The sequence below is a fragment of the Protopterus annectens genome, chromosome 1.part1 (genome assembly GCF_019279795.1).
Source record: "Protopterus annectens isolate FY-2018-M chromosome 1.part1, PAN1.0, whole genome shotgun sequence".
In the NCBI taxonomy this organism is placed as follows: domain Eukaryota; kingdom Metazoa; phylum Chordata; order Ceratodontiformes; family Protopteridae; genus Protopterus; species Protopterus annectens.
The window spans coordinates 554513676-554529975 of record NC_056726.1 but is presented as its reverse complement, the minus strand read 5'-3'; the positions used below and the strand labels follow the sequence as shown (position 1 = coordinate 554529975).

Below are 16300 nucleotides of genomic sequence, written 5' to 3'. Positions count from 1 at the left end.
ATTTTTGTCTAATTCAATGTATGGATTGTTGGATCCGATCAGGTCCAGCCTCAGCACCTTCAACAAGAGTACTCGATCTGAGAGCTCTGACTCTTCCCTTACCCATAATTCCCTCCTTCTGTCTAATTTACCACAGTTCTCGTTTGCCAACTGTTCATTCAGAAGTATTTTCTGAGAGCTCTTCTGGTGATTATGATAAGTGATAGCAACATTTTTTTCAATCTCTTACTTTTTGTTTACAGTAATTACTTTATTGCAGTTAGTTTGCAGAGTTAGGTTAGTATGTAGGTAAAATCTTTTTCTGAGTGCTTTTTACATGTGGAACTTTCCAGTAGTAGTGCTATTTTAAGATTTAGACCATTAGTGAAAGAGTGTTCTCCTGTTTATTCTTCTGTTTGTACAGATATTTTTCTTATACATACATACATACATACACACACACACACACACACACACACACACACACACACACACACACACACACACACACACACACACACACACACACCACACATAATACTTAGAATAAGGTTCATCTTATAGGGTTATATCTATATATCTATATAGGGTTATATACCTTTTGTGTGCATTACTTTTTCTAATGTCAGAAAAACATCAAGGTTTAAAAACTAGTCAGCCTGTGGACACAAAATCCCTCCTCAAGACCCCCACTCCCTTTGTGTCAATTGTTTGGCTGCTTCCAACCTTCAAGCTAATTGTGATATCTTTGCTGCCTTTGGATCCAGAGATCTCCAAGGCAGGAGAGAAAAAAATAATACTCGAAGGCATGTTTCCACCTCAGACAGGGTCTTCCACAGTGTCATCTGAAGCTAGATAATCTTCTGCTTCTCCTAATTCAGAAAAAAGAAAGGAGAAAGATGACAGGCCTAAAGAAAAACATTGGGTAAAATCAGTAGAGAAAAGGACTGATGAAAAGTTGCTAAAAGAGAAAAAAGCAGTAAAATCTGGGAAAAGGTCTCCAGATCAGACCAGTCTATTGGGTCTGGCACATAAGGCTTCAAGGCAGTTGGATTCATCTGCAACTCAGATCCAAACTCCCTCCTCTAGAGCTACTTTATCCCCAGGACCTCTGAGTCCTAGGTTATAGTCACCCATACTACAACACAAGTTACGCTCAAGATTTGCATCTGTAGCTTTATCATCAAGGTCTAGATGTTCCATCAGAAGTCTCACCAAGATGGACATTGACCAGATGATGAGAAAATTCTTGAGGACTCAGATTTATCTGGGAGCCCTCTTGTTACCATCCCACAGAGGAGCTCCAGAAATAGGCCTATCAACCCCATCACACTTCATGCCAATAATGAATCCTTTCCCGGAGCCAGTGGCTATAGGTCCAAACCCTTCTGGTACACTTCTGTCAGATCTGATAGCCCTAGAGACTTAGGCTTTGACTTCTTCCCTTACTCTCTTGACTCCAGAAAATAGTCCCAGAGCCAAAGCATCAGGGTCAGATGACCGACTGTGGCATCGACACCAAAGTTTTTGGAGCTGTTCCTCCCCTCGGTGCTTTGGCACTTGACAGCTTGGCTCCCAGGTCCTCTTCAGAACCAATGTCCATTGGAACTGGGAGACAACTCAGTCAGCTGATAGAGGAAGCATTTTCTTGGCTCCAATGGCAAAGTCAGATTTCAAGGCTGTGGAAAGGGCCTTGGCTGGTCTAAAAGGCAGGTGCATTCACTGAATTTGGATCCCTCCCAACTCCTAATGGATCCTGTGACTCATTCTTTTCATTCAAGTCAGCATGAGCAGACAGAACCTTTAGGCTTTGAGGCAGCTCAACATTCAAGCTCCCTGTTTGATTTTGACATGTCTCTGGTAGAGCCCCAGAGATGTGCAAATAAAGCAAATAGACTGCTCACCTGAGTCCATCATTGAAGAAATGGATTTAGATTAATGAGAAGGATTCCCCTAGATCCCTCTCCCCAGAAGTCATCAGTTTTGGGAACAATCTAGAATTGATGAAGCAGAAGCGGATGGTCCACTGAAACTCCTCCTTTAGATGAGTCCATGTTTCTTGAATCCTTTGGGTCTGGCCCATCTGTGTCATGGGTGCTCCCCTTCCTGATTTCTTGATAGGCCTCATTGCACAGAGGGCTTGGAAGGACCTTGACATTACACAACCCATTCCCAAAAAGTGAGACAGAATCCTCTTAGCTCTGACAGACAGGAAATACTGATCTAAAGGCCCTCCAGTAGATGCCATGGTAGTAGCAGCAGCAGCAAAGAAAGAACTATCTGAGGAAATTGTTTCTATCCATCCTCCTAGCAGAGAGTCCAGGGCATTGGATAGATTAAAGAAATGGACTTATGCTTCAGTGACCTTTGCATTTCAGGAGCTGAATTACCTTACCAAGTTATCTCATTTCCAAGTCTCTTTTGGGTAACTTACCATTGGGCATCCAAAAAAAACAATGGATGCCCAAATGTCTACTCTGTAATCTACTTCCAGTGTTGCCATGCAACTGCTATTGAATGCAGCAGATGGCACATCAACAGCAGCTGGTAAAGGTATTACCACACATCACTATGCCTGGATGCAGCCATGCAATTTCATGGAAAGCTTCAAGGCATCCATTATTAATGCCCCTTTCTATGGTTTCACTCTTTTTGGACCAAAGGAAAAAGAAAATGATTATCAGGAGTGAACAAGATGCTAAGACCCTATCTGACAGAGGAATTAATTTCTCCACTCTACAAAGATCCTATCCCAGGAAACAAAGGGTAGGCAAGTAAATGTGGTTCAAAAAATCACAGGGTTTTCACCATGACATTCCTGGACTAGACCTTCCCAAGGCTGAGATGGAGCAAAATTCAAACAGATGTCACCCAAGAGGCAGAAATGAACTGCAGACCCAGGATTTCTATGGCTCTTTCACTGAGAAACCCTACCAGCATCCCTGAACATTTGCCCAGCTGCTGCACTCTGTGAGTAGTCAAGCGATACTTAAACTTACAACTCTTTGGCCTGGCAAACCATAACTTCCGATTCTTGGGTGTTAAGAATATTCACCAGAGGCTATACCATATACCTTTTGTTTTCTCCAAAGAAAATATTGTAGATTCCCAATACTCCACCCAATCAATTTGAATCCACAATGACAGAAGAGTTAAAGTTGCTAAACAAAAGGAGTCATCCATCCAGTCCCCCAGACCAGCTTGAATCTGGAATCTATTCTAGTTTCTTTTTAGTTCCAAAGAAAACAGGGGCCCTCAGACCATTATTGGACCTCAGCTACCTCAATCAATTTGTCAGACAGGCAAAATTATGGATGGTCATGGTAGAGTGCATACTCCCTCTATTGAGGAAGGACGATTGTATGTGGTTTGTAGATCTTCAGGTCATCTACTACCACATCAAGATTCAAAGGCAATACAGAAAATTCTTCGGTTTCCAACTGGGAGCCAATCACTACCAATTCAGAGCTTTGCCATTCAGTCTCACCTCAGCCTGCTGGGTGTTCACCAAGATTATGACAGTGGTAGCAGCTCATCTGCATCTCCAGAGGATCCAAGTATTCCCATATTTAGACAACTGACTCCTAACTGCTACCTCCAAGGATCTACTATTACAACACCAAGTTTTTCTTCTCAGTCTTGCAGACCACTTGGGGTAACAATCAATCACATGAAGAGCAAATTGCCACCCTCACAACAGGGTTCCTATTATGTGATCAAAGACGCATTCTGTCGAATGCATCTTGATCGACCGTAAAGGAATGAAAAGGCAAAATAGCGAAGTGGCTTTTAAGCAAATTCTTTCCCTGAGAAAGAATTTGCTTGGCCCCTTCTGTTACTTTGCCATTTTTGGCACTGTAGTGCAATCTCGGAGTTGGTATATTTAAGTAGGGGGGTTGTGGGGGGCACAGCCCCCTATGTCAGGGGTGTGTGGGGGTGAAGCCTCCCACTTCATGTACCGTTTTAAAGGGTTTTTTGTTTTGTTTTTTTGGAACAGTGATTTTTTATCCCTTGGAAAAAAATCTCTGTTCTGAGGTTTTGACAATGTAATCTTTCGCTTACATGGGGTCGATTAATCATCGTTCACTTTTTTAAGCATTTGATGATTTAATATAGACCCCTCACAACACATAGAATTCATTGGATGTCATATAGATACAGTTCAACAAATTGCCAAACTTCAGTCGCAAGAGTTCTGCAGTGTACACTATCTATCCAATCGAAGGTTCATCATCTACATGTCAAGATCCATCTCACTCAAGTATGTAAAAAACATATAAGATGGTGGATAACTCCTCTGTCAGTGGTAGAAGGGAGAACTTTCTTCCCACCAGTTCTCCAGGCTGCAGTAACCATAGATGCTGCCTTTCTACGGTTGGGGGGGTTGGTTTCAAAGAAAAGAGTGCTGCAGACATTTCAGCACTCCCTACCCAAGGGTGTGATTTCCATTCACATAGTATATCAGTGGTATGATAAATCAACAAACAAAGAGGAACACATATATATTCTCTTTGGCAGGAAGCCATACAGGTCTGGCAATGGGTGATGACTTTCCATTGCTTTCTAGTAGCGATGCACATTCCTGGGATGTTGAATATACTAGCAGAGAGATTGAATAGGTCTAGCCTATTACCTCACAAGTGGTCTCTCAAACAAAAAGTGTCAACAGAGGTATTCAGCTGCTGGGGCCAACCTTGCTGTGACCTTTTTACATCCTACCTAAACAACAAATGCAGCAGTTACTTCACCCTCATCCCTCCACAGGGACAGTCACTTGGAGATGCTCTAGTCCATTTTGGCACCCCAGGTCTCTTATATGTCTTTCCACTGATTCTTCTTCAGATAAAATTCATAGAGAAAGCCATGAGTTGCAAGACCAAGGTGATCATCATTACCCATTTTGCCCTTGGCAGGTATGGTTCACTTTCCTTTGGCCTTACTCGCTGCACTCACCCTGGGTGCTGGTTCCCATTCTGGACCTATTGAGTCACGACACATCTGAAATACCTCGAATGGATCTTCAGACCAAGAAATTAACAGCATGGTTTCTTCAGTTTTAATGATAGCCACAGACATCAGGCTGTCTTTTCTGGTAGTCCATATAATATCTTCTTCTTAGAAGGACTCAACAAAAAAGACTTAAAATGCAGGTAGATAAGAGTTTCCCTTTGGGCATCATCAAGAAAATTAGAAGCCCTTTTCAGCATTCCTTCTTTTAATACTGGAATTTCTTTCAGAACTTTTACGACAGGGTTCCAGTTACTCTACTATAAAGATTCAGATGCCTGCCATTTCCAATTTTCACATAGGACATAATGATTTGTCTATTCCTTCTCTTAGTATATCTAAAGCCTTCCTTAAAGGAACATTTTTTGCTGAGACCTCCCATTCAGTCGTTGACTCAAAAACGCTTTGAACCTGCAGCCTCAGCCCACTTAAAATTTATTTTCTGGAAGACAATTTTTCTGGTTGCCATTATCTCTGCTAGACGAGTTTCGGAGTAACAAGCACTTTCATGCAAGACCCTTTCTCATCTTCCACAAAGATAGAGTGCCATTGAGAGTTAACTGTTTTTTTTCTCCCAAAGGTGTCATCTGAAAAAATTTGAATCAATACATAGACTTACCTGTGTTTTTTTTTTTTTCAAACTGCTCAACCAAGGGTGAACACATACTTTAGATGTCCAAAGACAGCTCTATTATTACTTGATTATGTTCTAATATTCATTTACATTTCTACAAGAAACAAAATTAGATAGCACTATTTGAACATCTGAATGTGTAACACATCCTCCTGTAGAAGTATCTCACAGAAAATTACATACTTTGTGTGATTTACTATGATCCGCATAAAATAAACGCTATCATAATGTTGCGCTATTTGTTCATAAAAGGTAATAATCCTGATTATGTATTTTTTCCTCCCAACAGCTTCTTTCAGCTTCCTACACACCAAAACTTGTGTCAATTGCTAGAGATGCAAAACCATACATTTCTCCTCATGCATTTAAGGATCCAGGGTCACCCTATTATATGGAGAATGACAACCCTTACAAATACTTTATGTCAGGTAATGAGTTTGAGATTCTTGTCAATTAACTTGAAGGCTACTATGACAACAGCATTACCTTTTAATTTAATGCTTTCTCTCTCTCTCTGTACACACACACACACACACACACATATATATATATATATATATATATATATATATACATATATATAAAATATATATATATATATATATACACACACACACACACACACGCACACACACACACACACACACACACACACACACACACACACACACACACACACACACACACACACACACACACATATATATATGTGTGTGTGTGTGTGTGTGTGTGTGTGTGTGTGTGTCTATGTGGCAATTGCCTGAATGACATAAATATCAACAACAAAAATACTGACACAAAAATATGTAACGTTCAAAATATAACAGTCAAAAATACCTAAACACAAAATATAAACAAAAACTAACCACAGTCCCACCTCAGTGTTTTTGCAGGGAGGCAAACCCTTCTGCACTCCCACACCCCCTGTTAATTATGTATACCAACACCGAGATTGCACAACAGTGGGGAAAAGGCATACACCCTTCCCTAGTATAACGTTAGTTTTGTCAGTATTTTGTGTTTAGGTATTTTTGACTTTCGATATGTTAAACATTAGGTATTTTTGCATCAGTATTTTTGCTGTTGATATTTATGTCTTTCAGGCAATTGCCATACAACTATATGTGTATGTGTGTCTATGTAACAAGTGGAAAGAAAAACACCAAAATTCATTGGTTTATGATTCTTCATGTAGAATAACATAAATACAATTGTGACACTTCAGCTGATGAGTTCATAAATATTTTATGCTGTGTCATTGATTAACATATTCAGAGTTACATTATGCAACATTAGCTGTTTTAAAATATGAATAGCATTATAAAAAAATGTTAGTATCATGTCATAAGTGTGAAACATGGCAGTATTTATACTTTGAGGATTTGAATAACCCCTCTCTCTGTATGGGGAGAGGAAATATGTGGATGAATGAGAGAAATGAGATGAGTCAACAAAGTAATAGAAATCTCAGGCATATGAATTATTTTGAGATGAATAATATATTTTAGGAAATATGACGCCTAGGGCCAAGGAGGCTTTACCAGAGTATGAAAGATGTTTAAGAAGTAGAAGGATGAAATACTACAGTAACGTACGAACGGTTGATGCATTTGACATACTCCTCTAAAGGTTGTGGAACAGACAGCGCTGGAATTCATCCAAGAGTAAGGATTACAGATGATGAATGCATCTGTCAATTGAAAAACATTGAAACAAATACAAAACAGGAAGAACTGTGGGATGGGCAGATAGCACAATGACTTAATAATGTTCTTCCAGGAATTTCAGTTTTGTTGTGATACAGAATGACTGATGTTTTCATCTGCATGTGCCATCATTGTTTGTGACAAATAAAATGAATGTTAAACTGAAAGAAATGCAAAACAGCACTAAATGTAATATGTGTTCAGGTCCACTACTAAACCTTGAACATCAATATGCAGACAAAACAAAATGCCGAACACAAATGTCAGAAATATCAGAGTGAAACTTCTATCTGTAAGCATTATTTATATATACCAAATATACATCCAAACCAATATGAAGAAGGGAGAAATCTCCACTGTTGGCACACCCACAGTGATTGCCTGTGGCAGACACCAATTGATATTACGTTCCTTGGCATCTTTTGATTGAGGCACTTAACACTTGAGCAATTTGATCTCTGCCACTATAGATATACCAATCTGATCATTATTCATAGGCTTACAAAGTAAATGGTATTTTATTTTTTGGCACAGGTCATTAAGCATATTTCTGGGTCAGGAAGCAATATGCCATCTGAGTTTGTGGTCATTGAATACTTTTACAGGGTCCAAAAATAAGTCAGGAATCAAGAACACCTTTTCTTGAAGAGTTTCTCTGAGTGCTCAGAAAACCTTCTCATGGTATATACATTAAAAAAACCACCACCATTATAGCTGTTAATTTTGATTCCAGTAAGATATGTTTCGTATAGAACTCAAGCATGTGACCAGTTTCCGGGTACAAATTGTCTGAGGTTGTCTCTCGTGAAGTCCATTCATGTGATCTCTCTTGATAATTACCTCCAGACAATATTCAAAGATTTCCTGACCAGTTTACAACTGTGCTACAGTAATATTTATCCTGTACCCAACTACCCCACCACTTTCAGCAGCCGAACAGAAGTGATATATGTCAGAAAAAATATACCAGTAAGTAATCAGCATTTGAAGCCAGTTCACAATATTCATTGCTAATTCCATGCTCTTCTCTGTACTGTGAGAAATGACCTAATCAATTTCTGTAATGATCTTATTGTAATGACAAACTGAACAAGAGAAAAGAGAAAGTAGGTGGATTTCGTCATGCCTTCCTTTATGCTGCTTGTGACATTTTGCCACTTCTCATCTGGAACATGAATATGTAAATCAAAGCCTCATTTTTACATAGTGCTGCAATGAAGCTTCTGGTTGTTGCATTTCTGGTAGGAACCATAACTGTTGTTGGTCAAAGAGGCTTCCATAGAATATAATGTAGTACTCACAATTCTAGTACAGTTTGAACATATTTTAACAGTTATTGAAGATCCCCTTTAAACATTGTACACAAATGATACTTTCCATGGATCAGCTTTATTTAAGCAGATCAGTATATTTTCGTTATTTTGAATCTTGATCATAAAGTTTAATTGTTATTTAGAGTATCACAGTGTCAGAAAGTCCCACTCCAAGTTATCTGTGGTCTCTAACTTGTAGTCTAAAGGCAATTAGTACATATTTTTAAACTGAACAATTTTGCTGTAATTTCCATTAAACACAACACTACTGGCTTTATAAATATTAGCCTCTAGCTTTGCCAGTACTGCTGACCACTAGAAAAGTGATCTACTGTGAGCTACAAACCTTTTTGGAAATCCTGAGACTCAAAGAAGCACCTTGTCAAAGCTCTTCTCCATGTCCAACTATAATTTTAACAGTCAGATTGGTAATGATGCCGTTTAACTTGAGATAAGCAATGAATTATTTCAGTAGCCTTTACCTACCTGCCCTAAACAAATCCTCACTGATCAGAAGAATATGTTTTAGCCATCAGGGTCACATCATTCCTCAAGCCTGGTAAGGGTCTATAAACCTCATAATATCAGGATTGCTTTTTTTCTTAGATCCCAGAAGTGTAGAGGTGAAGGAGTTTATTCATGAATACAAAAAGCACAGCAAACACAACAAAATATTATATTAATGAGTGTGGCTTCAAAGCAGTGACAGTAATCAGTACATCTGAATTACCACTTGCAAATGGAAGGCACTATACAATAGAGCATGAAGCTACAATTACATTATTTACCTCACAGTTGACATGTTTTCCTTAAACAGGATTTTGGTTAGATACGATGTTTCCTTTGCTAATTTTCTCCAGTAAAATTCAACCCCCTCCTGCCTACTTTCTATATGCCTACTTGCAGTCATCCTATTGGTAAAATCTTTTTGAATAGATTAAAGGTAATAAATGGGAGTATAGGAAAGAGATAACAAGAGGAAGCAAGCAAGAAAGCAAAGGTTAGAACAGATGATAGAACATCTAAAGAATGGACAGGTTGAAAGTGGGGTAAATTATTTTTGTGGGGCAGGGCAGTTATCCATTTTTTATAAGTACAGAGAAGGAAAGTTTGGGAAGAAAGTAAAGGACATAAAAGGAAGGTAGATGGATTAGGTAGCAGATGAAGACATACACGAATGTTAGGATATGTGATAACACAATGAGCAGTGGTGGCTCATGCTATTGGATTGCAGGACTGCAGCCCCCCAGCTGTAAAAAGAAAAAAAAATAATTTAGAGTGTTCATTTAACTCTGACTGCTGTGAAAATGTCCGGACCACTAATTTAGAGTGTCTAGACCATTTCCCAACTCAGACTGCAGCAAAAAGAAAGAAAAAAATTTAGAGGGAGTGGAGTGCCCGTTTCCCAAATTCGAACTGGTTAAACAACAGTCTGGATTGGGAAAAAAGCCATCAGACTGCAAATGCCCCAGAATTCTATGCAGTTACAACCACACAGACTGGAAGGGGATCAGACTGCAATGTATGCAGGCTGGATAACTGTAAGCCTGTAGCTGCTGTTCTTGCGGGACCTAGCTACTCTCACAAGACCATATCATGGAGGGAGATTTCCATTGGCAAGCAGGAGCTTTTACAGAGTGTTGAGTTTACCTGAACTGTATTATCACAGAGGGGGTTGTTATTTCCTTATGGAGACTGTGTCTAACAAAAATGGGGTTTAAGTTTCACAACACAGACAGAGTTTAAGACTACAGAGGACCAGGACCTTTTATTGCTATTTCCAGAGGCCATATGGAGCTTTTGAATTACTACCATGATGGAGCTTTATGGACTTCAGGTAGGTGTGTGTGTGAAATGCCCCACTTAAATGTACTTGGTGGCTAGAGACAGGCTCAATCCCTGTACCTTGGGTGCAGATAGCAAGAGCCTGAACTCCCTACCCACCACCACTTGTGCAACATTTTCAGATTTTTGCCTCATATTTTTGTTCTGCTCTGTTCCTCATACAATCTGTGGTTTTCTGGATTTTAATTGACTAAATAATGATAGACGTGAATTTCAGACTTCATATTCTTCAGAAGGTATATGGTAACACAAAACCTTTTATTCTAGCAATTTTCTAAGTTTATAAGATCAATATTTGAAATGTGTCCCTATTTTTGGGGCTGTATTCCTCCATTATTCGTTTTGTCCAGGTTTTGTGTGCTAAGAGGTTGAGAGCTATGGAGAGAATTGAATTCACTGAATATGTTTGGGGGCTATATTTGCCAATTATTCACTTTGCCCAGGTGTTTTTGTGCTAACAGGTTGAGAGCTATGGTGAAAACTGAATTCACTAAATGATAGTCATTTAAGATTCAGTCTTCCTGTCTTTGCAGAAGCAGTTAATTTGGCATAGTGGTATGTTGCTCTGACTGTAGTGGACAGGGTCCTGGGTTCAAGACTTGGCAGTGAAATGCATGGTGATAACACAGCATTTTATTCTAGCAACTTTCCAAGATTATACAAGCAATGTTTAAAATGTGTCCCTATTTTCGGGGCTTTTGTCCCCCCCACAATACATTTTGGCTTTTGCCAGAGTTTTTGTGCTGCAAAGTTGAGAGATTTTAAAAGGAGCTGAGCTTCAGGGGAAGAGAAGTTTAGTGCTGCTTATGCTGAGTCTGCTTACTTTGTTAACAGCACAATAAGTAGTGTACTTGCTATTGATGCAGAAGGCTGTGGGTTCTCCTCCCACAGTATATAGATACATTGCTGTACTTTTAAAGGGGGTGGATGCTGCAGTCCTGAGAATGTCTTCTTTGGCAGAGATACCTAGTAACTATGAACCTGTTATCACTTTGCCATCCAGTCCCTATTGCAATATTACTAGCTTATCATTTTTTAGTGTAACATAGGCAATGTATTCAAGGGCAACAGGCACTTTATTTGTAGATAAAACAATGAAATATAAAGTTGTTTGCTAGCAGCAACCTCTTCATTAGTTGCAGATCCTTTAATGTGGAATTATTTAGATGACTGGTGGATTGGAGAAGTTTGAGTAGACTTTTTGATGGAAATGTTCTGAATTGGGTAGTTTTGTCATTACTGGTGCATACATTTTTTTTCATTGTTTACTGGAAAAAAATGTTCAAAACAATAAATTTAGAATGTCCTCTAACAGCTGTACTGTATTATACAATATAATTTAGCACAATCAGGAAGGTGTATGAAAGACCACATACGTTTTGTGTGCAAGGCACCTATGATTTGAAAACAGCCCAAAGTTAATCTGTATCTGCCACTGGCCAGATGTATTTTCTTTGAATGTGGGTTTCAGTGCTGTTTCAATGAATGTGGGTTTCAAGGGCAGAGACATTTTAATGCTAAGTCTATTTTCATTGTGGGACTGCATTGCTTTGTTTAGCAGATGTCAATTAGTCATTGTGCTGTAAAATATAAAATAAAACTTTTAAATTAAATCAAAATCATTGTAGAAGTAAAGCAATATGCACATTACAGTGTTTATGACAAATGGGTTGAAATAGCCAAGCAATGGAACATTGGAATAGCTACAGGGGGGAGGCCCCATTCGACTATGATTTTGTGAGGGGGAAGGGCGGCAGAGACAGCCACGGCTAAACTATACCTCTCAACTGTCCTGATTTTCACAGAATGAATAGATTTTTTTGCTTATTTTTGGTTTGTTCCTCATAAAATTTGTGGTTTTCTGGAAAATCATTTAGGAATGAAGTCACTAAATAATGACAGACATTGAGTTTCAGACTTCATACCCTTCAGAAAAAATATTGCTAAAGCAAGACCTGTTATTATTTCAACTGTCTAATTTTATACAAGAGCAATTTTTAGTACTGTTTGTATATTCTCCCAATATATTTGGTCTTGTCTAGACTTCCTCCGTCAAGAGGTTGAGAAGTATACACAAATAAATTGCTTTATAGAATTAGGTATATCCAAACCTCTCAGCTGTCCCCGATTTTGGCCCAAAATGTAGCTCTCCCCCTAATAATCCCTCAACAAAATGGCAATTTTGGAAGAAAATGTGGAGGGTTTACAATTAATAAATAACTGTAATGATCAACGTTATAGATTACTTTTATTTCAGAAATGCATGTAGATTCTCTTACTTTGTCAGCTGCTCAACTTAACAGTACTAATATTAAAAAAGTGTCCCTTCTTTGACAGGTTCCAAGCTGTATTGTGTGACTGTTTTATATTTTTGCATCACATTTTGGTCTGTTTTTCATAAAATTGTGGTTTTCTGGCAAATTAGTGGCAAATCATTAAAGATTGAAGTTAGAAAATAGTAACAGACATTGGAGTTTCAGATTTCATACCCTTCAGAAAATTCATATTAATGCAAGACCTACTAGTCTATTATCTTTCTAAGTTTATAAGAGCAATATTTAAAAATTGCCATTATTTTTGGGCCTCTGTCCCACTTTTATTTATGGCTTTGTCCAGATTTCTTGCTCTGAGGTTGAGAAGTATGACAAATGTGTCAGGGCCATCACCATCAGCCAGAGACATTTCAAATTGTGACATACTTGTACCCCACTCCCCCATGTAGTGACTCTGGATGTGTCCAAGCAAGGCAAGGAGCAGTTATGCTGTGTAAGTGTGCAGAGTATCCCCCATCCAATTAGACACAAGTACTATACTGGCTTTTCATCTGTCCTTGATTTTGCAGAATGTTCTGGTTTTCTGTCATATCTTTATACTGTTGATTTATGCTTATTATTATTATTCTGAAAATGCATGTTGTTGCAGTGCCTGTTGCCCTGTGTTTAAGTAGCAATGCTTTAATGGCCATGAGGTAAGCTTGTCTGAGACTGTAAGATGCAAGCAACTTTAATAAGCATACTGTTAAAGAATTACCAACATTGAAAGCCTTTTTGTTGTTGCCATGCAGAGAATATTTACATAACTAGATAACGTATAAGCCTTAGGTACTGAAATGCATATGGCAGTATTTGTAATAAAGGACAGGATTACAGTATTTTCAGAAGTTCATTACATTTGTTGGAGACTTGCAGTCATCTTTGCAGGCTTTACCCAGAAACCAAACAGAATGCCAATCTATCATGTGTGGTCTATAACCTGTGCAGTAATCCTGTAAGCAATTTATCTTGAGTTTGTTTCTTGTTTGCTCTTCATTGTTTACTTTGATCATCCCACAGATTCAGCAAGCCCTGCATGGTGTGCATGATTAGTGTAAGAGGTAATGTTGGCAATAGGCCGAGTGATCCACGTACGTGCTCGTTTGATGTGCACGAGCACTCTTGCACTAGTCCTGCATGTTCCCAGCCCCTGTATGCAAATTACCCCATTTGCAGGTGAAAACCATGCAACTGAGGTAAATCTGCTATCCAGGAAGTTGGAATCAGGCCGTGCAGGACTAATGTAATCTGCAGAAATGTACTCGGTTAGTAACTGAGTACAGTTCTGCAAAATCCAAAACGGAGACATGACAGCTCCAAATAAAGGCTGCATATCATTGAAGAAGCATGCCAATGGCCAAGTGTAAGGCCATTGGCATTGCAAACAATACAAAAAGTAAAAAATTCAACTTTTATTTTATTTTCACCGATCTTGGCTGTTTAAGCATAGGGCAGTGGCGCGCAAACGGGATCACTGGTGAGATCAGATCATAAACTAATCTCACTGGAGGTCCTCATCCCACCCCCACCTGAGATAAAAGATCACTATAAAAAAAAACTAAGAGCTCTCATAAAATCATCCAAGGCAAATTTTGATGAGAAATCGGCTAAGGACTCAAAGACAATCATAAGGCTTTCTTCTTGTTAGAAAATAACCTGGGAGGAAAAAACAGATATGCTCAGAATTAGTTCAAAATGATGAAAAAAATTACTTAACCTACAGACATGCCAATATACTGGGGCTGAGGTTCAGTGCAAACTTCCCCTCCCCCAAAAGAGAGAGATATCTATACCAGAGGATTGTAGCCCTCAAACATCTCTAACTTGTAGGTGAGAACTGCTCTCTCTAAAGGCGAAAACACAGCATCCATGGTCATCATCCCCTGTACTTGAATCAGTGGGAAAATAAGAAAATAAACCTAAAACAAGCATTCTAACTAAAATCAGTATTCTGCCATGCAAGTCAAGGGCAGGCAAAAGACAACTTGGCCAGTGAATAGTGGTTGCTAAGGGGGGATGCTCAGTGTGACACATGCAACTATGCATCAGCAGGCAATCCTATGCAAATGAGGGGAAGGATAGTGAATCCCAGTTTTCCCCAGCATGTGAGGCAGATCCCAACAGTGTAAGAGTATGAATAGCTGAGTGCAAGATTAGGAAGTAGGTGACATCAAGGGTGGATGTGTCAGGGATACTGTAAGCAGGCTGGAGCCCTGTGCCTCGGGTGTGCTCCTAGCTTAGCACAGCTAAGCTAGGGGGTGTGTCTAAACCTGTCTAGCACTCTTTACAAAGTGTAAGCAGGTGTGTGCGCCACGCACTGGGCTTTACAAGAAGAAAAATGAAGTTAAACCAGGAAATAGCAGCAATGTGCACATTTGAGCACTCCGTTTACACGGAGCGCACACGGGCTCAAACAGGAAGGCAATGGGAAGGGAAAACAGCAGTAGGAAGGTAATCAAGGAGAACTAGCCTAGCTGGCAGGTGAAATGTATCAGAATCAACCAATTACACAGGCAGCAGCCCAACCCAGCCCAGAACACTACTATAAACTAAGCAAACACCTTCCCCACTGTTTTTCCCACAATCTACACCACCAGTGTATACAAGCGGGGAAATTTTAACACACAAACCTACAAAATGAGATGGGCTACAGCAGGCAACATAGAACAACATGTGCAAAAGGCTGAGGGTGGTGAGGATGTGAATGCTGCCAAACAACCCACAGTGAGGAGATGGAGAAGAGTGTACAAACACAGGGTAACCTACCAGGGGCTACATGAGCTGGAGATTGTGGAGCGCTATAGGGTGGACAAAGACCTCCTACAGAAAATAGTTGAGCTGTGCCGGCCACACCTGACACAACAAACTGACTGATGGGAACCCATCCCAGTGGATACCAAGGTAAGTGTAGGCCTAGGTATACTAGCCACAGGTACCTCCAAAAGCACAACTGGGGATATTATGGGGATCTCACAGGCATCAGCATCCAGAATATTCCACCAGTTCCTGGATGCCATGTCAGCACATGCCAGTGAGCACGTATATTTCCTCAACACCCATGAGGTGTTGACAAGCAATATGTGTCTCTTCCACCAAATAGCAGAATACCCTAAGGTAGTGGGTGCTATAGACTTCATGCACATATGCATCAAAGCACCACCTGGTGAGCAGGATAGGGCCTACATCAACCGCAGGGGCATCCCCTCCATCAACTGCCAGGTCATATGTGATGCCCAGGGCATTATAATGAAGCTATGATGATTCCCACATGTGGCATCTGACGCAGCTGTACCAGAGATTTGCCAATGGGGACATCCGCTACAGTCACCTAGTGGGGGATGTTGGGTACACACTGGAGCCATGGCTGATGACACCCATCAGAAATGCACACACACACCTAAACAAGAATGCCATAATGAGGCACACGCACAGGCCAGACATATAGTAGAGCGTGTGTTTGGGATGCTCAGATCATGGTTCCGGTGTCTGGACACACCCGGTGGA

General features: G+C 39.8%; 1 protein-coding gene across 1 annotated transcript in view; it reads left to right on the top strand.

The window, feature by feature from the left end:
• FAM166B (family with sequence similarity 166 member B) overlaps positions 1–16300 on the top strand; it is a 241483-nt gene that overhangs the window by 78864 nt on the left and 146319 nt on the right. Inside the window, exon 4 of the mRNA XM_044087149.1 lies at positions 5910–6048. Within this exon, the coding sequence (XP_043943084.1) occupies positions 5910–6048 (139 nt within the window). The remainder of the gene's footprint in view (positions 1–5909; positions 6049–16300) is intronic.